Raw genomic sequence first — 26,624 nt, forward strand, 5'->3', positions numbered from 1 at the left:
ACATATGAAGTGCTGACAGAATTAATGTAGGGATCTATTGTGATAGACAATACTGCAACTGGCCTCAGAAAATGGGTCCCCCTAGAACTTCTGTGCCTCTGTCCTTTCTCTCCAGCCAGACAGAGGACACTTTTTAACCTAAAATCCTCTGAGGAGACAGAAATTTGGGAGAAAGCCTGAAGACTAAAAATCATCACATAAAAAAAAAAAAAAAAAAAAAGAATTAATCAACCCTTTTAAAATCATTGTTCAAAGTAACCTGATGTTGTTGTTAGTGGCTAAAACAGCCATGGCTATGCCCTCTTTTCATTTAACTTTCTTTTAACACTAGTGCCTGTGTAATGCAGTGTGTTTGATCAGATTTCATGTTACTAATCAAGGTGTAGACCAGACTTCTGACACTGTCTTTCAAATCAAGGAGTGCAAGTGAGCTGAACCATAAAACCATAAAATGCTTCTAATTATAATAGTTTGGGACAGAAACTCTAAGATGAATCTGAAGAGCTTTTTAGTGTTGCTTTTCTTCTTCCATGCTCCAGATTAATTCTCTCCTCATCTGGTGTTTCTTCTGTATGACCTCTAGTATGCTTTTCAAATATCAGTAATAGTTTTACTCTGTGAATTTGGGTAGAGATGTAAGCATTTATTGTATTATAATAATAATTAAAAAAAACAACTTCACAAACAAACATGAAATACAAGATTTTCAATTTAGGAAGGGAGGAAATTTTAGCTAGAAGAAATCATCTGGTTAGTACTCATGAAAGTTTTATGAACAGTCACATTGAACTACTTAAAAGCATGATATCACACAGAAAGTCTGATCTGCTGATCATATTGGTGATGTCTTTCATTTCCCAATGGGATACTCAAACAGTAATGTGAATCTTTCCTCATGTTTTTTGAAGGACTTGGTCATACAAACACAACGTCAGAGAGTGTCTGATGTGCTGCAGTGAACCTTCCTCTGGTTCCTAGAGAGCAGTAGGAATGGAAAAAGAAATATGTTCACTCAACAAAAGAGTTATATTTTGCTCACATTTCAGTATGTCTGCCTATTGTGTTTGTGAAATGTACTGAAAAAGCAAAAGCTAAAATTGCAGTCTTATCACCAAAACAGATTGATTCATGGTTTATATGCAGCTAATTGCTTACTACTTAACCAACTTCTAGCTACAACCCCACATGCAGCCTGTTTCAGTCGTTAAATGCTTTCGAGTCAGTTGAGGAATATTCATTTGTTCCTCGATCCACAAGGGTGCCCAATTGTTGGGTCAGCTGTTAAGAAAGGGAAAATAGTCATTCGCACCATGCAGTTTGGGTTCTCCAATTTGATCAGATTACAAATGATTAATCAAAACTGAAGACTTCTTACAGGCAGGCAGTTGTCTCTGAGGAGAATCCACAGTATGTATCTCCATGTATGCCTTTTGTGAATAACTTTGCCATTTTAGGTATTATTTACCTTGTAACAGCCCCTGCATGAATTAACTCATACTCCTCTTGAACTTGTACTATCAGAGCCTGTAGTTCAAACAGGAACATGCAAACCCTACAGTACTTAGGTAAGGAAAATTTATTACTTCACATTTATAGAGCCTTGGTTCTCCTGTGCCCCGTAATCACATAGGTCTTTTACTAGTATGATCAGGAAGAGAACTCACATCCATTTCTAAAGGAATTCAGACTCTTGCAGCTTGAACATGAAATTACAGCTTCTGTGGCTCTATAAGAATATATTATGACTTTCGCCTTGTTATATTACAGTGTATTTTAAAGCCATTATGAACATTTTGGCAGCTGCTAGAAATTAGGGTATCACTCTCACAGCCAAATGAGCTTCACTTGTTAGCAGAGTTTGTTGAGGAGTTGGCCTCTTTTGATTCCTGCAGAGCAAGATATTTTGTGTGCTTCATGATTTCGGAGCATGTTTCAATTGTGTGTTCCTCAGTTGCTCAGTACATTTGAAACTCTGAACTCCTGAATCAAAAATGGATAAAGAAAATTAATGTGCCAGGTTGTACTTGTTTGTTCAGCACTGCCAGCCTAAAACAATTACACTGCCAATATCTGAAGTTCCTCTGGATGGACAGTAGTGACATTTAAGGAACAGGCTCATCAGAGGTGACTTGGTTGCTCTCTAAAGAATCTGTATGCTTGTAAAATCCAACAGATTGTCCTACTCCTTATGGGGAATAATGCTCCCATGTTTTGGGAAGTCTGTTTCCCATCAGTAAGCTACTTCCATTTTGATAGAGGCCCTTGATTACATCTGTCTGTGAAACTTTGCTTAGTTAAAGGTTCAAATACCTCTTAAGAATTTGATCTGGGCAGGCAATATGTAGCTTGTCTCTACAGAGATGCAAACCACAGGGCAAAGAAGAAGTCTTTGCTTGCCTTCATCCTCTTACTCAACGTTTGTGCATGGGCACAATCAGCATTTGTTCTTAATGAGGCTATACCTGCCCAGGAGCAAGGGAACATGCTGGCTGGAAAGCCCAGTATCAGCACTCACACTGAGCGCTGAGGCTGGCTTTGTACACTGCGACCTTTCGAAGAGTAGGTGCGCTGCATTTTGAAAGTCCATGGTCCCTCAGGGATTCTGATCCATGTGGTGTGAAAATGAAAGATGAATTTTCTAAGTATAGGCTCATGCTTGAAGGAGCACAAGGGTCAGCTTCACAGTGCTATAGGCAGCTACTTCAGTAAATCAGAACGGTTTCCAAGGGCCTCCAGCTGTGTTGCAGCTCTTCTATTGCTACTCCTAGAATATTACTGGAGAGAAAGGCAGCATCTTACACAAGGGCTCTGATCCTGTAAATGTTGCTGATCAGAATCCATCTACATGGAAACATTTTTGCGGTAAAGAACTTTGGTTTCTACATCAGTAACCAAACTCTCTAGCTCTCTCTGGTATGGTTTGGCCTGATGCAGTAGATAAGAGTAATGAGGGAAAGATCCGGTTTGCCAAAAGACAGGATTTTTGTTGTTCCCTATCTGAAATCAGAAATGAATATTTGCCTGATAATTTGGGAGGCTAACTCAATGTGATGTTTCTCTTCCTTTTCCTCACTGAATCCTGTTAATGGCACCTCAGACCTAAAACTTTTGTCCTTTAATAGTTAAAAGTTGCAAAAAGCAATGTAAGAAAAAAAAAAAGGCAATTAATTTTTCAAGACAATGATTCACAGTAGCAATAGCTTCTTTCTGTCTGCCTCTTGTGTTAATGTACAATCTAATTTTCTAATTTTAAATTCATTTTGAATCCTGCCTCTTTAAGCTCTGCAAAATTTCTGGTGGTGACCTCTACTTCTTGCATATTTACTGCTAATGAAAAGCTTGAAATGCCTCATTGAGTTGAAAAGCTATTTAAATACTTGATATCCAGACAAAAACCAATTGTCTTTGGTGTACTTTTGCTTAGAAGGACAAGTTACCAGTGTTAACAAACTGGCTGCACTGGAGAACCGATCCAGCTATCAACTACAGGTGGAAGCTGAATTTCATCCTAAATGTGACCCATGATCCTTTAATTTGCTGAAGTAATATGCTAGCAAAGGCAGGATTTTACATAAAATGGGGAGGGGAAGATGGCATTGCTCCTCTATCCTCTTTCACCCTTTCACAATCAGTGTCACCTTTTTTCTGCTTTATGATTCAGTTTCATCTGGATGAGGACTATATCCAGGGAATGAATTAAATAAGATATGTGGGCAACTCTTTGGTGAAATTGTCTTGGTATGAGTGATTTTGTGCAGGGTTGAATGAGTGGATGATGTGGCCCAGAACATTTTCTTTAGCTGTCCATGACTGAAATTGTAGCACACTGAGATTCTGTGGAGAATTAAGGCTTGAGTCTTGACTCTATATCTGAAAGCTTTACCTGCTTTTTATTGAAAGGGTGTTCAGATATCACCTCCTGGCTCCAAACCTGACTGAAAGAGGAGTGGTTGAGTGGCTGGGGCACTCGAGGGTGTCCTGTGTGACCTTTAGTGTGCTATTCAGTCTCTCTGCACCTCAAATTCCCATTTATTTTAAAGGTGCTCATCCCTGCTTCTGGGAGAACCGTGAGGACAAATACATTAAAAATTTCTGTAATGTGTAAGTCTTTCTGGATGGGGCTATTACAGAGAAAGGTGATAGCTGGTTGATTGGAAGAGGCTGTAGTGGCACAAAAGAAAAGCCATTGCCACAGCCTTTGTTTGGTTGGGAAGCTTTTGACGTCCATACAATACAGGTAATTTTTCAGCATGGCTCCTACTACTGCTAAAGTATACTAGTATTTGTTCTGATCTTTTCCCACATGAGAAGCTGAGGATGCTGGTATAACAGTGAGCCTTACTCATCCCATGTTTAGCTGCAAACATTGGTAGAGGACAAGAAATTGGCTGAAGATATGACAACTGATTTCTGTATCTTCTCTAAGAGGTGTAGAACAGGTGGAGAGTGTATCCCTCTTCCCCTACAGATAATAGAAATGAAAAATCAGGAATGACTGGACAAGTAAAGCCTCCTGCTTTTGAAGGAAAAGGGTACCTCAGGAAGGAGGAGCTGAGGAACATGTTTTTATTTAACTGCATGTCCAGACACGATCAGAGGAAATTAGCTGGGGCAGAGGGAGGAGACAGTTAAACAGCTTATTTAACTGTTTCTAAGATTCAGAGAAAAATTATAAAATGTAAGAGAAAATATTGAGGAAACCTTTAAGGACTTTGCCTTAAGCCCAAGGATGATCCACTTTGGTGAAGAAACAGAAGCAAATGTGCCCATTTTATTGATCCACAGCCTTACACCTCACATGCATCTGTCTTTTATTGAAGACCTGCTTACAGTGGCAGCTTGTGCCCCTCAACTCTCACTTTGCCCTGGAGGGTTGTTCATAAACCCCAGGGTATGTGGAGGCTTGAGCTCTGGCAGATGGGGTGTGTAAGCCCTGTGCTTGGTGGGGAAGGGGAGTGAGTCATCACAGGGTCTTTGGGGCCCCACATGGTTACTTTGTGCTCCCATTTCTGCAAAAAGAGACCCTGTACCCTCTGGGGAGGTGGGCAGGCCCTGGAAGGACTACAGACACAAAGGGAAGAGCACATCAATCCCCGTCAGCCTGGTGAGAACCTGGGTGAGGGGAATTACATGCGCTGGGGTAGGTGGGGGCATGTGCTGGAGGATCGATGGCAGCAGCAGTCCTGCTTGCATAGCAAGATGCAGGAGCACCTGGTATGAATGTGATCTCCGGTCATGCTTACCACACAACAACCCCCTTGGCTCCAAATTAGTTTTGTCTGGCTTTTAAGAAGAATCACCCCCTGCTGACTCTGGCTGGTCACCCACCTCTTGCTCTCATCCAACTGGAGTCTGTCACATTGCCACTGCTGAGTCCTCCAGCTTCATGAACTTCACAATATGGACTGCAAGCTGGTTTTCACCTGAGAATCTCATTTTTTTATTGGAAAATAAATAAATTTTTGGCCCTTGTGGCTTTAGAGAAAAATCTGAAATATGTGAACTCTACATACTGGGAAAGGGGGTGGGCAAATTAAAAGAGCTAATTATTTATTATTTTTAAGTCTACTTTTTAGCATATCTCAGGAATTCTGAGGCTTGACATGTAGTTGGTTTTTTTTTAACACTTTGAGGTGATGGTGACACATCTTTGAAACTCTTGATACAGCACTGTGGAAAAAAACAAGACATGAAGAGGCCAGATCCTGCCCTTTGCATGTGTTATGTGTATCTGGAACCGTATCATGGAATTGAAAGGCATTACTTCTGGTAAACAGGAGGTATATGTCTGGCCTCTGAATCTGGGGAAGAGTTTCTAATCTCAAATTTCCTTTATGTCAGCTCATGTAGCCATAATTACCAGGCACAGGTCCCTTTTATCTCACTCCCCTGTCTGACATCTGTGCAGAACTCTGAAGTCACAAACATCTTAGTGTGAATCTGTGTGAGTCCTCTGGCTGTGGGAATATTTTTTTTTTTTTAAATTTATTTAGGGGATTTATTTCCTTTTTTTCTGATCAGGTGCACAGCACACGCCTGGTTCCCACAACTGGGAGGAAGCAGTTTCTTGGTGTTGGCTCTCTTGGGCAGTAATTACAATTTGCCAGTAATACTATTTATTTTGTAATTCAAGATTTCCCCATAGCACAATTGTGTAACACCTAAAAAAATAGTTGTTCCTGTTAAATGCTTGGGAAAAAAAAAAAAACCAACAACCAAATCCAACCAACATTATAGTAGAGGTCAGAATAGGCCTAAGGTACTCACAGGAACAAAACCTTTTCTTTCTCTGTCCTTGAACTTGGTCCAATGTACATTAAAATCATCACTAAGACTTCCATTGACTTCTGTAGGAATAATTCCAGATCCTAACTATTGTAGTTCCTGGTGGATGCTGTATGGACATCAACTGGGCACCAGTATGGGCCTCAATTCCTGTCCTCCTTCAATCACTAGTTTCTCTGATTACAAGTATGACAAAGGAATTAAAGTATTTTTTTCTGATTAATTTTGTACTGAAGCTTCTTCTTATGGGGTCGGTCTAGTACAATTTACACCATCTTTTATACTCTGTCAAACAGCCACAAAGAAGAGGTTAATGTGAAACAGCAGTGGTGGTTACTACATTCTGGGCCTCTTTTAAGTCCTTAAGAGTAAGCATTTAGTGAAGAACAAAAGATGTGAAATCTGGTAGTTGCAACCCAGGATTTCTTCTGATTATTGAATAGTTGTAGTATTATGCAAAACAACAGTAACAAAGTTAGGAAATGGGAATGTAGAGCAAGCAGCTGTGACTTTTTCCTCATTTTCTTTTAAATATCATTTGGAAGGAAAAAAGGCCACGATGTGAAATACTTTAGGAAATATTTTTTATTGAATATTCATAGCCTGCTGGTGAAAAATGATGTGGTTATTAAAATATCTGCTGCTCTCGTATGGAAATAAGGCTATCAGATGTCTATCCCCATCAGGAATCAATGCAATTGAAATTACTGTCAAACTATTTACACAGTGATGGCTCTTATTAAAGCTGCCACCCCTACCAAACTCCCTGCAGTATCACATCCCTCTGCCTCACTCATGGTGACCCAACAAAACAGGCAGAAGTGTAGACACAAAAAAGAAAAAAAAAAGTTAATGAAGACTGTGGGATTTTTCTACATATTTTGGATGGACTGTATGAACTATATCAAACATTGTATTTTGGTGAGTTACACTTTAAAATAATCTATTTAAGTGGGAAAAAACTTTTTTTTTTTGAGCACCTACTCATTTGCATGAAGCTTTTATTTTTTAAGAGTGTCTTCTTTCTGTTTTCCCCATGTAGAATGGGAAGTTGCATTAGGTTTTCAGATTAAGTGATAGAAGTCTTTTATCTCCTTGTGTTCCACTCATTCTATAGTTTTCTAAGTCCCTGTAGCAATCTGACTGGCAGTCTTCACACCAAGTCAGGGCACACAGAAAACACAGCCTTAGTATATTCTGCATCTTTTTCTTTTTTCTTAAGGAACAAATGCTTTTTGCAGATATAACACCTTTCACATCAAGCAAGTTCCCTACTGATATGTGATTTTTACTTGACTCTGGGGTCAAAAACAAAGTGGAAGACATATCTAGTGCTGGAGCAAACAACTTCCTTGATGTTAGGAGTACTGTAAGGAAATTTGGAAGGAACTGAGAGCCAGGAAGCCAAACCGGGGAAGAGTGCTCCAGGGAAACTTTTGTCATGTGGGAGGTATCGGCAGCACTCTGAAGGAGCTCACCTCCCTTTCCAAGGGTAGGAATGAACCAATGAACTGAGTAAACACTCTCCATTTGTTCAATCCATCGGCTTACTGAGGATTTGGTTTACCATAGGGCTGGCACCACCGCGACACTGCTGCTGTTGCGTGACTGCCTGCATGCTTGAGCCACACCTGAGTTGCTGGTGAACCACAAGAGGCTCAAGAGCCGTGAATTCATGATCCTTCATCTAGTTGATTTCTGAAACAAAGATTGCCCACTGGTTTCCAAGCAAAATAAAATTGAGATTCACTTCAGCTTTGTAATTTTACAACACAGCTGGAACTTTATATTTTTGTATCAAAAAGAGTCCTAAAGGTAATGACATTTAAAATTGTTCCTCTGAAGCACTTGGGTCCGTAAAAGCCAGATGAAGCAATGATCCTCTATATGTGTGTGCACGCACGGAGCTTACAGCCACGAGAAGAAATTAGATATAGAAATCTAGGTTTTTCTTACCCTTGACTGGAAAAAAGGAGATAAAAATAACAGCATTCTCAAATGCTCACAACTCAAAAGCGAGTCACCAAGCTAGGAAATCAATCCCAAATCAGAACTTTAAAATTAAGTAAAAAGAGATGCTATCTATTTGGATTCCAGTACTTTTCCAAGTTATTTGAACAACCGTGAGTGTGATATGGTATATATATATTTAACTGTGTTTTAATAATAATTGTATTTCTGCAAAAGAAATTTCTTCTAGGTTATCTGATCAACTCTATCCAGGTCCTTGGTGGCAAATCCCTTACCTTTTTTCTGCATTGCACTTTTGCATCATCGACCAGCTTGTTTCTATATAAAAAAGGTGACTGGGATTTGCAGGTATGTTAGTTATTGGTGGTTTCGCACTTGCTGCAAAGCCAGACCTTTGACAATTGTAAACAGATGCCTCTGTAACACATTCGGTTCAGCTCAAAAACTGGACAAGTTGTTTTATCCTCTATTAGAACAATAAAAGTAAAACTACAGTTTTACTGTAAGTAGTAAAACTTAGGCAGTCACAGTCAGGAACAAAATCTTCAAGCTAAAACTATTCATAGTTTCATTCAATAGCAGTATTTTCTACAGAAATCAGTTATTTAACTACACTTTATCCAGTAAAAATGTTGAACATAAGGTGGACTGAGATGTTAAACCTGTGATTATTCACCAAGCATGACCTTCACCTGGAGTTGAAGGGCCAAAATCCATGGGTGTGCAGACAAAGACTGTGCTATCTGAGAAATACTGTTTGTCCATCCTTTAGGGGGTGGGTGAAAGTCAGATATTCTATATAATAATCCCTGATCTACAGAATTTTATCTTCTTAAAATTGTTGTGCTATAGTGCTCCAGAATATAGAGACATATGAGCTTCCAAACTGAAACAGTGACCCAGACATAGCCTGTGATGTTAACTGCAATCTTAATTAAAGGTTAACTGTGTACAGAAAAAATAAACCAGAAAATTATTAAAAAACAAAAATAACTACTACCACTGGTTAATAATGCTTTGCAATAATGTGTGTGTATCTTTACCTTTTCAATAATAAACAGATTGCATAAATGATAGACATAGAAACTGATGAATTCATTATGGAATTGTGTCTTTAACTCACGTGCAAAACTAATCCCAGGAAGAATGTTCATGCTGCAGCTGGTTGAAAAGAACAATGGTAACTTTAAAAGCTTTTTGTCTCTTTTTTAATCAGCTGATGCTTTATTCTATATGAACTCATCGCTAGAAGATATCAAAAATCTTTAAAAATCAAGTTACACAGGTAAGAAGACTGCGATGTGCACAGAAATCTAGGTTTTGATTTATTTATTTTTAATTAGAGGGTGCTTTGTGTAGTGCAGTGAAACACTACCAGAGTTTCTCCATTTAATGTACTTTATGAGGAAAGTCCAGGTTCCGAAGCATTTGAATCAATCTAATTGCTGATTTTCATATTTTTTTCTCTAGGATCTATTTGTCTTTTCAGTACCTGGTTCTTCCTCTGTCTGTCTTCTCTCTCATCTTCATATCACCTTTCTTATTATTTTCAGCTCCTTTTTCTTTTCATCAATGAAGTTTCAATGGACAACGTTCTTTGAATCAGAAGTTTAACACCACTGCACAATGAAGGATCAAACACCATAAGGTTATAGGCATGTCTACTCTACAGTCGTAGGACAAGAATGTAGATATCTATGCTAGCTTTAAACTGCCTCCCTTGAATAACAATACAGGTCTAGGCATCATATGGATCAACATGAGCTAATGTAATCTACTAATAGAAGTCTGTAGAAGAGGTGTGCTCTAAATCCTGCCAAAACTTTTTGATGGGGAGTTACTCAGTGATAATTTCAAGGATCTCTGTTTAGATCAGGATCCTCAGACTTGGAAGCTGAGTGAAAAAGCAAAACCACTACCATCTCTGGTGCACAAGTATTTATAAGGCTTTAGGTGTGAGTTGTCTTTCTGCTGTGTCTGGATCCCAAAGTGGCTTTCCTTCTCATCCAGTCAGATAAGGCCATCTGTGCTGGAAGAGCTTTTGGTTATGATCTGGATTCATACTTCATATAAGTGTGGAGATTAATTAAGTGAGGAATGGATACCCAAGACATTTATAATTAACGCCTTAAGTAAGTTATAAACCAGGGCTCCAAAGATGAAAGCTTACTGCTTGACTGATTTACTAAACCACACATTCCCTCTCGACCACTGTTTTAAGGGCACAGTCTTTGCCAGCTCCATGCACGTGCTTTGAGAATTATTCACTTCAGAGCTTCTTGCATTATCAACATCACAGTATTTTTTCCCAAGCACCGCAGTACATGCTCATGTTAAATTCTTTGAACTTGCATCACTTCGCAAGATCTGATTAAACCTTTTAGACCTGCAAGTAGATGTTTTGCATATTGAAGAACTAAATCTCATACTTAAATCTTTCTTCCTCCTGGGGTTCCCCACATGAAAGGTATTCTCCATGAGCTTTTCAGATGCTTTTATTTTCATCCTGGAAACCTATGATGACTTTAAGGGGGATCTAAGAGGGAGCAAGTTCATTTGAACCTTAGTTTTCTGCTACAGGGTGGGCATGCTGCTCAATTTTAATTAAAAAAAAAAAAAAAAAAAAAAAAAAAGATAATTCTGTTAGCTTTTGAGAAGTTGGGTACTTTTTTCTTTTGGCATTTTCAGAGAGAGTGTTTGGAGTCTGGTCCAGTACTCCTGAAGTCTAAGAGAACTGGGGACAAGAAGGGAAGCTAGTAAGGCTAAAAGCAAATGAAGGAAGTTATTAGAAGTAAAAAAGACATCCTTCAGTAAGTGGAAGTCCAAATGAATAACATAGAAAAGATAATAAAACTTCTGGCAAGCTAAATGTGAAGCCATAATAAAGCTGGCCAAAAAAGATTCTGAGGAGCAAGGGTGAAAAATCTAACAATAAAAACTTTTTTTTTTTTTCAAATATATCAGAAGCAGGAAGTTTGCCAGCAAGTTGATGGGGCCAATATATTACTGAAATGTAAAAAGACCACTATTAGAAGGACAAGTCTCTATCAGAAAAGCTTGAAAGTATTACATTTGTGAATGATAATTATGGAGGGGCTCAAGGAATTTTCCCTGTTGGAGCCAATTGATGGGGACTGTCCTGAGGAACTACTGATCCTACAGGGGTTTGATAGTAAAGGGGATGATAATTAACACAACAAGGACAAGGGCCATGCTGTAAGTGTGCAACTAGTGCAAAAGTTCTAAAGAAACTCAAAGAGCTGTCAACTCTTCTTTCATTTTAGCACTTAAGTGAGCCTTGGTTTAGAGATCTGTGACATTCTGTATCTGATGCTGCATTTGAAAGAGGTTTCAGGACAACCAGGAAACTACAATTGTATATATGATTTCCCTATTTCCAAACTGGTATAATCTTCCCTTACTATAGTCAAAACAAAACCAAAACAACAGCAAAACCCCCAAACCCATGCTTATTTCAGAGCAAAACAGATCAAATTTCCAGCCTCATTTATTTTGTACAGATTATTCCAAAATCAATTGAAAGGTAATACTGGTTTTTTTTTTTTTTATCACTGCTTGACTTTTGACAGGAGACTATCTTCTATTCTAGCTTGAAGTCTTACCAAGTCCTTTTGTCTAAACCAGATTCATGCACTCTACAGTTGGGATAAGGAGTGGAGAGGAAGAAGTAATACTGCCTAAAAATATAACAGGGACTGACACACATTTGGTGGTGCATATGTCTGGGAGAAAAGCTGGTGTTCCCACTTCCCTGTAGTATTGGTGTGGCTGATTGGAAAGACTGGTCTCTGCTCTGTTCTCTATCCCTAGTACTCAGGGGAAAAATAAGGATTAAGGTTATTGTTAGTGATATTTTTGGTTGAGACATACAAGGGCCACCTGGTCCCTGACTGATCACCAGCATAAATCAGAACAGCCACTTTATATCCCATTTCCCCTGGTCCCTTTGGAGCTCTGAAAAGCAATGAAAAAGCCTAGAGCTGTGAACTTCATCTCCTCTTTTCTTCAACACTCCCTCTTCTGTTCCTTGGTGCAAAACCTGCCACCTACATGGGGGACTGAAGCACATTTGAGGAGAAAAACCCATTCTGCCCATCTTGTGCCTCATAAGAAGCTTCTACATAAAAAAATTACTTGTCTGGCCTTTTTTGCCCTCTTTTTTTTTTTTTTTTTTTTTACACTGAGTGACATAAATAGACTATACATAAACATTCATATGACCTGTGAATAGGCAAGACCTATGCTGATAGGGCCGTGTTCAGTAATAGCATAGTCAAAGCTCTGACCACCATGCAATACTCTTACTGTTTGTGTGGTACAGGACTATGGCTTTAGAGACATTTTGCATGTGAAGATGCTACCCAGAATGCCCTCTGATATAAAGTAGATGTGCTTATCTCATTCCAGTGCATATTGACTACAGAGAATGTTGTTGATGACAATACATGGATTTGCTACGTTCATTTTGGCTTAGGGTTTAGTTTTACTTTTCCTGCCAGGGTCTTGGGGTAGCTTTCAGAAATAGGGTAGCTGTTTTTAGCTAGAAAGCTTTGACAGACCTACCTGAACATATAGGAGACCTTTAATAGAAATGGTGGATGGGAAGCCAGCTCTACATAACAGGATCTTAAGCATTGACTTCCGATCCCTTAACACACCTCTTTGTTCTGGTTTTGGGTTTTGTTTGCTTGTTGGTTTGTTGGTTTGTGTTTGTTTGTTTGTTTTTCTTTTGTCATGAATAGTGGAGACATCTAACTGTAAATATGCATCTCCAGGTTGTTGCCTTTGTTATAACCTGACCGACAGCTTTCAGTCTCCTTTACAGTCAGACACAAAACCTGAGTTTTGGTGTTGCAGGTGCTAGAAATGCCTGAAAATCCTTCTGAAATGACCAGACCATTTAGAGACACTCGAAAATATAACTGGAGAGTATCCCCTGTTTATCTGAGATTACTATCATAGTATATCGCTGATACCATTTTGTGAAACATTTTGGGTTAGCCGTAAAAGAAAAGTAAGTAGTTTCTGCCCAATGTACTTCAACTATTTCTTTCACATTTATGAAGATCACAGCTATCCAGACTAAAGAAGTCTTTGCTTTTATCCTTATTTGCAATTTATATAATTTATAGGGTTTTTTTTCTGATTTTATGTATAATTTGTACTCGTTAAAATTCTGAGAGAGAACCTTCTTAATTCTCTTTAATGCAAAGATAATATGACTAGTGGAAGACAGGATGAATTTGCCCAGATTACTTCAGATGTGCGACAGTTACTCCACGGAATCTTCAAACGGCATTTCAAATGTTCAGAGTAAATGTCTGCTTTTCACAATGGTGGGTAGAAATCCCGTTTGCCCATAAACAATAATTTAAAAAAATGTTCACTGCGTGTTTACAGGACTTCACAAGTCTGAAAATGTCAGGACTTATTTAATTTGTACTGTAACTCTTCTAGAAGATGAACTGCAGGTTTCTCCTGACAGTGCTTCTGTAAAAAGAAGAAATCACCATTTTGCCCCAGTCTTTTTTCTTGGTTAAAACACTGTGGGGATTGTAGTTGCGGGGAGGAGGAGGAAGAGAGGAAGAGATGGAGGAGGAGAAGGTGGAGGTGGAGGAGGGTGAGGTGGTGGAGGTGGTGGAGGAGGAGGAGGAGGGAGGGAGGGAGGAGGAGGAGGAGGAGGAGGAGGAGGAGGAGGAGGAGGAGGAGGAGGAGGAGGAGGAGGAGGAGGAGGAGGAGGTGGAGGAGGGGCGGCCCGCCCGGCTGTGCCGGTGCCGCAGCGCCACCCCGCGGTTCCCGCGCTGCGTCAGGGTCTCCCTCCGGGACGCGGGTTCGCGCCGCGGGTGCATCCAGAGGAGCGTCCCGGAACGGCTCAGGGCGCCTCACTCACGCGGTGCAGGGGAGTAAAAACTCTTCAAAATGCGTCACGAACCTTTGCAGGGCGTTTGAGCTGGGTTTAATAAGACCTGGCCATACCTTTCAGCAGCTCTGCCCTCTCTTGCCTCTATTTACCCCACTGACACACTCACCTCTTGCCTCTTTCCGCTGGCGTTGGCTGGGAATTTCCAGGCTGAGGAACTTCGTGTCTTGTGATTTAATAGGAAACAAACTGTGCTGACGCCTCTGAGCCCTCAGATCTCTGTAGCCAGGCAGGTGCCCCGGGAGCCATCCCTGCCCTGCCTGCCCAGGACACCCAGTACCCAGCTCTCCACCTACAATTAGACACAGCATAATACTTTATTCAAAGATTAATTTCACGAATTGTCCACTGCTCTGTAATTCCTTTGCATTTCTGGATTTCATTTGCAATACAAAAAAAAAAAAAAAAAAAAAATTCTGGTGGAAAATCAAAGAGGTTTTTCATAGATAACAATGCATGCGCAAGCATTTTCTCTACAGCAGCTCTTGCATAAGCTTTAGAAAGTGACTTTATGTCTGAAAACCTGATTATGGAACAGCAAATGGATAGGTAGCTGAATCCCAGGGAAAAAATGTAAGTTATTGCTGACAAGCATGTGAAAAGACCACCAAATTCCAAGTTGATGTTGCCAGGCTGATAACTGTATTAGTAAATGTTTTGTATAAGCCTAGCTTGTGTGTTCCCTGATAAGTTTGTTGGTTTTAACAGCTTACATAAACGTAATGGATACAAGCATTTCTTTAAGAACTGGTGTATCACATTATAGCAAAGCATTGGGTGAGAAACTGGCAATAGGTCATCCAAAATAATGCAGTTTGACGCGAAAGTATTTTTGTCAGCTAAGGTAGATGTTCTCCAGGGGGGAGAGGGGGAATGTTTTGTCCTTAAAATATCTGATTCTCCGCACATACACACTCCACTGACAGCACATCAGTAGTTAGCCATGTGAGAAACATCCATTTCTCATCGGTTTTAGCATCTTAATTAAGCATATTTGACCAATGAGGCAAAGGCAGAGTGGCTGAGTAGACATGTGGCTAGACATGTGGCTGCAGTTGATATATGCAGACAGAAGTGCTACATGGCAGATACATCTTAATAAGGGCCATCACCTTTTGTCATGTTGCAAGCAGAAGCTCCCCTGCCCCACAATCCAGAGTGCTTTGTATAAGAAATGCTATTTGTGCTGCCTCAAACCGTCATGTGTTTGTGTTCCTTTTTAGATGAACTTCAGTTCTGACCCTGCTGAGGGTGTATTGCTTGCTTTGGAAATACTTGCAATATCCCTAGACTGTTTATTTTCCACCCAATATGCTGCTACATTCTTGCAAGCTTTCTCTGTTTGTAATGCAATTTTTGGCCAGGAAACAGAGAATACAAATGAAAAACAGTGCTCCAGTCTTAGGGAAACATAGTGAACCTAAGACAGAAAGTATTTTAGTGAAAACAAGACAAAGATTTCCAGAGAAATAATAAACAAACAGCTGGTCAGCATCCCTGTAAGACCATCAACTTCAGATGTGTATTTTCTTGAAAGATCACACTGTTTTGTTTCTCTTCCTCTGCCCTCAGCAGATAGGAGAAACAGAGGGCAAGTCTAGTGACAATGTTCCAGAGCAGATAGTTAGATATTTAATAAGTGTGGCAGCAGTATGATTTGCATGACCAGCTAACCATCTACAGATTGTTTCCAGTGGATCCAAACCATTGGCTCTCTCCAGGTGTTTGTTGAAAACCAGCACTTAAAGCAACCATGCTTAAAGAGTCAGGATCCAAAGCGTCAGCAGCAGGAAAACACTTCTCACCTGCAGTGCTATGCAGAAACCTGTCTAATGTCCGTGTTGACATTAGGGTCCCTTTTGAGACTATTTAGGGTAGTAGAATATTGGAAGGGTAGAATATTGAAAGACCTGTGTTTTCTGAAACAAGGGCTCAACTCCTCAGCAAAGAAACAGAAGTTCCCAAAACCAGTGTCAGAGAAATGGAAAGCAGACCCTCATGTCCGTGAAGTTATAGCACCATCAACTCCCTGCACACAGGCTAGATGGAAGTGCAGCTGCTAAGGTGAGTCCAGGTACAGACATGAATTCAATAACAGCTGGCTATGTCACCTCAGAGGGCTAGACAGGAGACTTGCTGCACTGTCACTACCCTGAGAGTGCTTAAAATCCAAAGTTCTCTGTGGCAGCTAACACTTCTCCCTTCAAAACTACATCAGAGAGGGATATGACATCTCACAGCAAGAATAGAAGCAGGCCGTCCCCTTCTGATAGACCTCAAACTGGTCCAGGCAAACAGCAGGGGATCATATTTTCCCATAAATGTAAGTACAGCTTTCAGAGCTATATAATCTAAATATTAAGACTAAAATGTTTTTGGGTGACACCACATGCTTTGAATCCCACTTTGTGATCAACAACAGGGGCAGAGAAATAAGTGTGACACAAATCAGAAAAGGAAGCTCAGGTAGACGTTTTCTCATCCAGAAGCACAAGGAGACTTGAAGAGAGTGGAGTTGAGAAAAATTGAATGAAAGGACTAGAAATGAGGAGGTTTTACAAAAGCAGAGAAAGAGGTAGAGTCCTATATGACCAATGCAGTCATAAGAAAGTGAGCCAGATTCTTTTGTGGTTTATGAAACAGCAAGGGAATCGATAACTAAATAACAGTGGTGGGCTCGGCAGTGCAGATGGTGCCCGAGCCTGGAAGGACCCAGCATGCCTGTTACACTGCAAGTGAAGCTGCTGTGCTGGCAGCTACCATAGCTGGTATTTTATTACTAAGCTAAGCAGGTCAGACGTGTATATTCACTGGGATCTCAAAATGTTTCGATTGTACTCAGATGAACTTCATTGTGAACATTCAGTCAGCAGTAGCACATCCACAGATCTGCTTTCTAGTGTAGATGATGGGTGGGAAAACTAATACATGGAAGGAGAGGACTAACATGAAATAGACAATTTACCTTCAGGACAGTGCTGGGACAACCCTTTTCCTTTTATAAAGGCAAAATAAAGGGGTTGGGGCAGGACTGGCTTTTGCCCTGTAAGGCAAGGGGACAAAACCGGCATTGTACTCCAGTGAAAAGTCAGCCTGGTGACCAGCAGCACAAAGCTGAAGTCTTTGAGCAGACGAATCCTTGTAACTAATATGAAGATGCAAAATTGCTGTAAGTATATTTGCAAATCAGCACGTAAACATTGCAATGCCTGTGGAGATGATGGACAGGTAGCCAGAACAGCAGCAGTGCTACCTGGACCTTCTCTCCCCCTTACAAAGTGGCACAAATGGGTTTGCACTATGCTCCACATCAGTGTCAAATACAGATTGTTTAAAGCAAGACAGGTTATTGCAACATGTCATTGCTTCCTGGAGTGTAGATGTACCATCTACAGGCTACACACCCTCTGTGCTCTGCACTATGCAACAGTTGAGCATCCAATGGTACCTCTAGACGGCAGACCTTCATAACAGCAGTGGAACTTAAGCCCCAAACAAACAGACACATACCATCTCTGCTTGCCTTGCACAGCCAGCCAGCATCTCCTCTCTGCTAGGAGGACTCAGTGATGGCCAGCTAGCTCTCCTCCAAGGTTCAGATGTAGCCATGTCAAGTGACTGGACCTTTGAACTCTGGTGGAACAGACGTGGAGATGAATTTTGCTAGCACACTAGAGTGCCCAACACTCTCGTTGGGACAGTGGCATATAAACCTAGCTGCAGTTTGCAAAAGGCATTGGTGTCATCGCAACTTTCTTTTTCTCTAGGAACTGAAAGTCTGCATAGTTTCTAGCAGGACTTTAAATCTGGCATTGCTGCATAAAACCAACATAGTTTATGTTCAATACTTAAAAATGCATTACGCTATGCATTTATATATAGTACAATGTACAAGAGACATGGGAAGTCATCACTTTTCTGGATTGTCTGTAAAGTTGCTTTCTCACTTTCCGTATACGTCATACTTAGCAGGGATAGGTTAAAATTGGTCTCCCAATGCAGCACTGTCACAAGCATGTTTTATTTTTGTTTGAAGTCAGAAAATCTTGGGACCTATTGCATTTCTTCTCTGACTACAAACAAACCTCTGTATCTGTACCCAGGTAGGTCTTTGTTCTGGTAAAGAATAGAGCACAATTTAAGTTTTGGCTTTGAGATACTGTGTGCAAACTGGGTTCTTCTAGCAGCATAACAAGACAGATTTTCAGAGACATGACGGGTAGTGGGGTGGTAGACTTTCAAAAGCAGGTGGATGCCTAATGCCCCTTTACACCCTTGAAGGTCATTCCTTCATGTATTGTTTTGCCATCTGCCTACACAAACGCTCTCTACAATGTATGAGTTAAACCCAACATTGGCAGCAGAAAAATGAAGAAAACCTGACTGGTTCTGGGCAAAGGCACAAAGTGCTTCAGGGGTGTGTTTAATATTCATTGTGCATATTCCTGATGAACTAATGTCCACTTCTAAATTTTCACTGGTTAGGGGTTTTTTGTAGGGTGAAGAGTGGTTTTTATGTCAAGACCTACAACAGGGTGTTAGTTAAGACTGATTAAATCATTTTCATCCTTGGTTAGCAACAGTTTCTTCAGGCTTCTGGCAGTAGCTGAACATTTGAAATACTGACAAAGTTTGTTCTTACTTTCTTACAGATGAGCTAAACTACATTTTAAGCCCTTGAGATCATAGGTCATAGTTCTGCTTCACCAGCTTTAGTGAATGATGTCACTGACACCCAAAACAGAGCAAAGAGCTGCTGAATGCATGAACTACTAATATCATTAGTGGTGGGGAACCTGGGACTCCCAGTGTCTTCACCTTTTGATAAAAGTTCAAACCAAGTTCAGAAAAAAAGGTTGCTACAGAACACAAACAGGTGAGAGAGTAAACATTTAAGTTACCTGCTTTACAACAGCAGTAGAAAATATTTTATTTTCTGCAGGAACAAAATATGAAGATTCTCACCATTTAAATAAATGATTGAGCTTTTCAGTGACATCTAATGAACTTACTAACCGATCTTGCCCCAAATTATTGTGAATACATTCTGTCCATTTGTTTCAAAAAAAATTCAGCCTGTATTTCTAATTTTTTTCAGGTTATTTCTTTAAAGTCTTCCCCATGTAAATAAAGTTTTAAAAAATAATAATGCAAGGCTCATCTTGCTTTCAAAAGACCTACAGTAACTGTGCTTATCTTACTTGAAATGTTTGTTCTTATTTAAAGAGACAATCTTTTTTTATAGAGAGCATACTTGGAAATATTCTTTATTTATCTTTGTCTAAAAAGTTAAGAGCCTACAAAAGCATCCTTCAGTTGTGAAGATAGGACACCAGTCCCTCTTCTGACTGCTTGAACCAGACTAGTCCCATTTCCCACACAGGGTGGAACACCCTAAAGACTGGGGGGTTTGGCCCATCCCACCGGATGAAAGGACAGATTGGGGCAGATCCTGATGTCATTCTGGTTCACATCTGTAGAAAACAGCAAATGCAAAATAATGACTTCACTATGAGGATTTTGTGAAGCTGCCAATGGACTACTTATGAATCCTTGGAAAGACTGTGAGAACATGTATAAACCTTCACCAAGACACAAAATTCAGGTCATCTGTGCAACTTGCTTAATGCTTCTATTGCCCAGTGTGGTAATATAAAGTCATGAATTATAAGGTGATGGCGTTTGCCTGTTCCAGGCAAACAGGTTTGTTAAACCTACATGACCTTCTGTTCCAGAAGTAATCCTTTAAGCAAAAGGCTGGCTTCTGCCCAGATTTAAAATAGAAGATTGCTTTTCAATGGGCTGTGTTAGCAGGAGTCTGTGACCAGCTGATGGGAACGATCAAGCACTCTGTGATAGGCTAGAAAAGAGGAAGACGTGCTCTAATGAGAGGGGTTTTTTTGGGTTGATTTTTTTTTCATGTTATTTTTTTGATAGGTATCATACCAGAACTCAAAGGGAAATCTCTTTCTTGGAAAGGTAAGCTACTGCTGAATGGTAGTCAGAAATACTGGCTGTTCTATACATAAACTGTTTTTTCTTGAGGTTTGTTTTAAGCAAAGCCATTTTTGTTTTGTATCTTCTGTGCTACTTAAAACTTGCAACAATTCACATGTAACTTAGCATGTATTTTACAGTGGCCTTCTATGTCTTACTAATAAGGCCTTTAATTAATATTTATGATATCATAAATAAAACCACTAGTAAGTTCTAGAAGCATTGCTCTCCAGTCCTGTGGTCTTCACCACCTCTTTAGCTTACTTATGCTGGGTGTCAGCACAGCTGTTATCACATGCTTACCCCACTAGTGCTTCAGCCAGCCTTCAGCAGGGAAAGTGTAACTTGATCAGAGAAGAATGAGGCTGATTTTGGTTCAGTCTCTAGAAAAGCTAATTATATGGCTTTTTGTAACTGCGGAGTGGTGTTTTGTTGTGTTGGTTTTCATTTACCCCCTGAGGGATGGGAGGGAAAGGAAACAGGTTTTTAATGAGCATTAAAAAACAAAGCACTACTTTAGAACTGTTAAGGCTTGCAAAATTTGTCAGAAGTGCTTCAGGGGCCTATTTTGCTCATGAGGAAAGGTGAACAAGAGACATAATCTACGTCAAGTCTGGCATCACAAACTGTAGTCTTGTACATTCAGTGTCTTTGGTTACTCTTCTAATGATGGATACTCAAGGGCAACCCGAAGTCCTTCTTTAAGTTCCAGTTTACTTGTAAGCATCCCTGATCAAGCATATGCATTCGTAAAGCTGGCTTTGCAGAGTGGGGAGACATAGCCCTGACTTCTGAACAAACTATTGCCATGCTGGATGATGTAAAATTGCCAAGTGATGTTAAAAAGTGAGATGCATTTTTTTGAAAGCGATATTTATGTGCTTGGAGAGGTGTAGAGTGGAAGAGAGAGGAAAGGAGGTGAAAACATGTATTAGATCAAATTGGCTTGTGGTTTTTGGTGTATGTTGTTTTGTGGTATTTAGTTTGTTTGTTTTTTGATTAGTGTTTTTTTCTGGTGGTTGGGTTTTTTCATATGTGTGTCCCTCCCCCAAGTGCTCAGCTAGACTGGATAGAAGCCAGTGCACTGAGGTGGAATGGGTTTCTGCCTTTTTGGTGCCTCCAAAACCAAGAGACAGAAACAAAGCACCATGCTACTTCAAAAATCTTCTGGCATGGATTCCTGCATAGGATGCTTTTATGTTAATGTATGAAACTGTTAAATTATGCCAACAGTTCTTTTTAAAGTATTTTTGCATGTCTGACTTTTCCCAAAATGCACTTAACTCTGTGTGTGGGGGGGGAGCGTTTTGGAGGTGTTTTTTGCTTTATATGTTGTTGCATTTCCCATGATCCTTGTCAAAATGACAATGGCGGGCGGGGGGGGGGGCAAGTCTGTGGCTCCATAAATCTGGTTTGTGATACTGGTTTCTTGTTACTTGGGGTTTTTTCACATTCCTAATTTGCTGAGATGCCACAGATTCCTTAAAAAAACCCCCACCAAACCTTGTACTTTTTTTTAAAAAAAGACACATAATTTCTGAATTACATACAGCTGTGTCAATTTGCAACCACTTGATTGATTCAAGTGCCTAAAAGCAGAATACTAGATCCCTTACTTGGCACCAGCTTATGATTTAGCTGCTTACTCATATTTCTATTGAAACATAACTACCCTTAGAGCAAAAGAATATGCCCAATGTGACAATGAGGGTACAGTCATTCTGTGGATAGAACACATTTTAAAAACCTGAACTGTTAATCTTGTTACTGTGAAGGTTTCATAGGTAGTTTGGATGGAGTTTTTTGTAGATGTTCCTTTTGATTTCCAATGGTACTACAACAGTATTTCTGTGTTGTTGTCACTCTTGCCCCAACATGCCCCAAAATGACAGGAATCAAGGTCACTTAGTTCTGACTGCTGCTGCAGAGCTGTCATGAGGAAAAGAAGGTGGGACAAAACCAGTACCTGAGTTGGTTTTGTTTTGGGTTTTTTTTATTCACAAAGTGATGCCTTACTTATCCCTTTGGAATTAGCTGTTACGGTTTTCCTTTTATCTTATTTTTTTGGTACATAACTGTTCCTTTTTGCAGATGAAACATGAAATTGCTCCCAAATCAGGAGGATGGTTATGATATAACAAGGTTGCTGAGGCAACAAAATATGTACATATGACTAATGACATCAAAATCAGTTATTGTTCAGTGATAAGCAGGGCTAGAAAGACTGAAAATGAGTTTGGCCTCTCTTTCTTTCAAGATGACAGGTCTAGAGCTAATCTCGAGTATCACTAGTGAAGGTGTTTGCACTCAGTCTATCAGGAGGCATTAAAGCATGTAAACTTGGATCAGGCATGTAAGCAGGAGGCTGCTCTAGTATAAATGAGATCTAATTTCATGATTAGATTTCATTTTCAAGGAAATTAGGACATACTGACTTGCAACACTTGGTGCACAGGAGCTGAAAAAGCACAGAGCAGGTCCAGCTGTTCTATATAAACACTGAATGGCCCTTGCTGAAATGATTATGCCTAAAAATACAATTAAATATGTCTGATGGAGAAAAGATATGAATCAGTAACTTCACTGATCTCCTTTCTTCCACTTGTAGTTTTAAGCAAAGCTTAATTTCCTCAGGCAATACTAAACAACTAATAAACTTAAAAACTTATTCAGAGGATATAGATGCCTATTTAGATAGCATATTAATTTAAGCCAATTCTTTTCTCTGATGCTGAAGATTATCACAATCTCTCAAATAAGCCATTTGACCACTAGAATAAATCTTGCACAGTGAAAGCAAACAAAGATATGCAAGTACAACTTAAAATGAAAAGAAATTTGCAAATGCTGCTTTATTTAATTCTTACAATAGGGAGGCACTTTTACATTTAAAAAAAAAAAAAAGTGCAGAGGTTTCATTATAACTACAAACCCCTAAAATATTATTTCATTAAAACAAAAAGAAATGGTGTCTGTTTAAGAAAATTATTTTTTCTTTCATTTCATCTCTATACCATTTACTACACTTAAACAAAACCTAAAAAAACCCAGGCAAACCTTTTCTTCTGTTCGCACAGGCCAACATAACCATTTAGAGTATTGCTGACACTTTACTTTGTGTTCCTCATCTCATCATTTCTGCGTTTGTTGTACAAGGCAGAGGCTGACTGAAGGGCTTTCCAGAATTCAGTGGGTGCTGTTGAGATACTACAAATGATCACAGGTGTGTTTGTCCCAATTCAGCTCCACCTTGCATGCAAGACCTGCTTATTTTAGTGTTGGGATGGGAGGAGAGCAGGGAGGGATGTTTTCCTGAAGTCATTTCCCTTCCATGGAGTCTGGAGAAATCAAAGCTTTTTTTTTTTCCTCCCCATGCCATCCTAGAAAAGTTCACTGGCAATCAGCCCCTGGGTGTCAGCCATATGGTATTACTGCTGATAAGCAGCTATGTATGAACCAGGGCGGAACAGATTCAAAGGCTGTACTGAGGCTGGCTGGTGTGAAAGTCGGCACAAATTCTGTATTACCTTACACAAGTGGGAAATGAAGTTAACAATAACCTCAGACAAAGTAATAATGTTGAAAGATGGGCTCAGATTCTGCAATGCTGATGTACTAATGTTAGTACTCAACAATGAAAGAAACCTCATTAATGTCACTGGGAATATCTCTGGAGAAAGGCAATCCTCAAAATGAATGTTGTCACAATCCATTCTTCTGTATATACGTTTCACTTTAGTGTCTCAAGTGAAGAAAGCAAACTTCGGGTCAAGAATCCTGGCAGATAAATGTCTCTCTGGTTGATGGATGAGAGTATATATCCATCATTTACAGCAATTCTCTTGCTATTTATTTGGTTTGGGATTAAGAAAACCACTAGGTGAGCTGCGCAGGGAGGCTTCTGCTTGTGTGAAAATGAGGTTGGAAGTGGAAAGAACACTCAAATGATGTTAAAGAAATATTAGAAAAGCTTAAAAAGAGCACACCTGAGGAAAACAATACTTTTCTAATTACCTGTTGGCTGAGCAGAATATGGCTACACATTCTGATGTTATTAGCAAAATTTAGGCTTTCAAGCACATTAGAAACACAACTGCAACAAGGCTCACAAATCTCTTCTGGGGCTCTGTAAATGCACCTTGACCTAAATAAAGGCAGTATGATGGACCATTGGAGGTGCTCATATTGAGGAGTGCTAGATTTGTCACGAATGGAAGAAATATTTGCTGCAATTTTTCAGCTCTACTTAGCAAATTCCAGTTTGTCTTATGATGAAGACTGGAGCTACTTGTTTCAAGCCATCTCTTCTGTTTTCCAAAATTGCCTGGGGTGTATTCTAACCCACTTTGAAAGTAAAGTACCTGACCTGATCCAGAACTCTACTAAAAGTCTAAAGCTGGGTTCCTAAGATAGAAGAACTAAAGCTAGTACAGTATAACAAAAGCTATTCTCAAAAAGTGAGCTACTTGCAACTTCAAAACTTAAATGTTTTTGTATTACCGTTATTGATACAACCTTGTAAACATATTCACAGAGAGCTTGGGCTGTGGATTTCAGGGTATTTTTTTCCTTTATCAAAAGCACGTATTACAAAACCTGTAGAGATTTTTCTTTTCATGTTATGCTTGGAAAAGTTTAATAAGACTTGTTTTGTTTAGATTCAAATACATTGCAAAATTTTCAACTTTGAACTTTGTGCTGACATATAAAAAAATGAGAAGTAAATTGGTTCTAAACAGAACTTCCTGAACTTTCTCTCCAAACTAACTGTATCAAGGGCATAGTATCAACATGGAAAATAAATCTAGCTTCAAGATTTATCACTGATATGAATAAAAGAACTTTTTACAGAATTTTGATCTTGACTGTTTCTACAGCTGAAGAGAGAGGGGATTTTTTTTTCCCCCATCCTGTATAAAAGGGAGGAAAAACATGCTGTTGATTATTTTCCTGGCACATCTTGAATAAAATAACACAGGTTTCATTATGGCATGAGACTAATTACACAAATTATATATGAAAGAAAAAAGTTAAATTAAGAATTGAATAGTTACTGCATGATCAGTGGGCACGAGTGAGATCTAATGTCATTGTGTTTAAAAATGGCTTCATCCAGATCCAGCTGTCTGTTGTTGACCTTCACCTCCATGCAGCCATTATAAAAAGCAGTTACCAACGTAGCACCCAGAGGAACATCTGCACAGAAACACGTTCAATTTATTAGGCCAAGGCACACAAATTCTTATGTATTTTTCAGATTAGCAAAAACATGGGGAATATTCCATTCCCCATCCATTAGTCAGCTATGGGAGAAAAGAGCAATTTGGCAGGAAACACTTAAGTTCTTCTCCCTTTTCTTTAAGACTGAGATAAAGTCAGCAAAGCTGAGAAAGGTCAGTAAAATTTGAAATACGCGTTAGAAGTCTATTCCCATCCAGAAATCTAACTACTTGAATGTTTTTCTTAGTAGCATTTCCTGCACTAACAACAGTGAACCAACAGTTTGTTTCCTTGAGTGCACTGTTCTTGTCCTGATGTACAAACAGATGTTTATGGGTTTAGAGTTCACAAAAAGAACCATCTTGCTTTTGCCAGAAAGCTACTCTGGATTAAAATCTGTAAGTTCTCAGATAGTGGACCCCTGGGAACTCCACACATTTTATTGCTTCCTTACTGTTTCTTCAAAGTGAATTCTCTGGAAAAGATTCACTTTATCTATTGCTTATTTAGGTATTGTTTGGGTTACGGCAACATCAGATCATGGATATGCTTCCAGGAAACAATATGTCAAGTACAAAATCAAGAAGGCATTGCCCTTAGGTCTTAGGGTACAACTGAATTTTTACAAGGTAAACATAAGGTGATTCAAGCACCTTCAGCAAGTAGAATGACAATGACTAGAAACTATCTCAAGAGCATCATCTTTTTTTTTCTGACGTTAATGGTCCTATCACTCTTGGAAGATAGACTTGATTGTCTGGGGAACAAAAAATGTTGCTTCCTTGTCGTTTTATTTTGCTGTAAGCTGAGGTACTGCATAAACAGTCCTGTAGAATCGTGTCCTTCTGCCTTTTTACTGCAGTGAAGGTAACACTGCTGTCACAGAACTGTGCAAATCTCATTTAGCCTGGACTGATTGTGCTGAATTAACAGAGGCATATTCTCAATGCTGTTACTAGTTTGAAGAAACTTGTATCAAAAATGGGGACTTCTGGTCTTCATGAAACGTGTATTTTTGTAAGATGCCTTTTACCCATACAGTTCTGTGCACTGCAGCTCAGTGTGGGGATCCTTACCTACTTTTTTATACTGTTCAGTAATTCCAGAGGCTTTTCAGGGCTGAGTTAGAGTGAGTAAATGAATCAGTGCAGCCAAACTGACTGTACACAGGGACCTAAAGTATTTTCCTATATTACTTTTTCTCTTTGGT

At 39.5% G+C, this 26,624-nt stretch overlaps 1 protein-coding gene across 3 annotated transcripts in view; it reads right to left on the reverse strand.

Moving 5' to 3' along the window:
* Positions 1 to 23,021: 23,021 nt before the first annotated feature.
* PROS1 (protein S) overlaps positions 23,022 to 26,624 on the reverse strand; it is a 34,608-nt gene continuing 31,005 nt past the window's right edge. For 2 of the 3 annotated variants that reach the window (XM_074899365.1, XM_074899373.1), the window contains one exon: positions 23,022 to 25,390. In XM_074899365.1, the coding sequence (XP_074755466.1) occupies positions 25,245 to 25,390 (146 nt within the window). In that variant the 3' untranslated portion in view covers positions 23,022 to 25,244. The remainder of the gene's footprint in view (positions 25,391 to 26,624) is intronic. The other variant, XR_012633129.1, reaches the window with a different exon arrangement.

This window comes from Athene noctua, chromosome 1 (assembly GCF_965140245.1).
Source record: "Athene noctua chromosome 1, bAthNoc1.hap1.1, whole genome shotgun sequence".
NCBI lineage: Eukaryota > Metazoa > Chordata > Aves > Strigiformes > Strigidae > Athene > Athene noctua.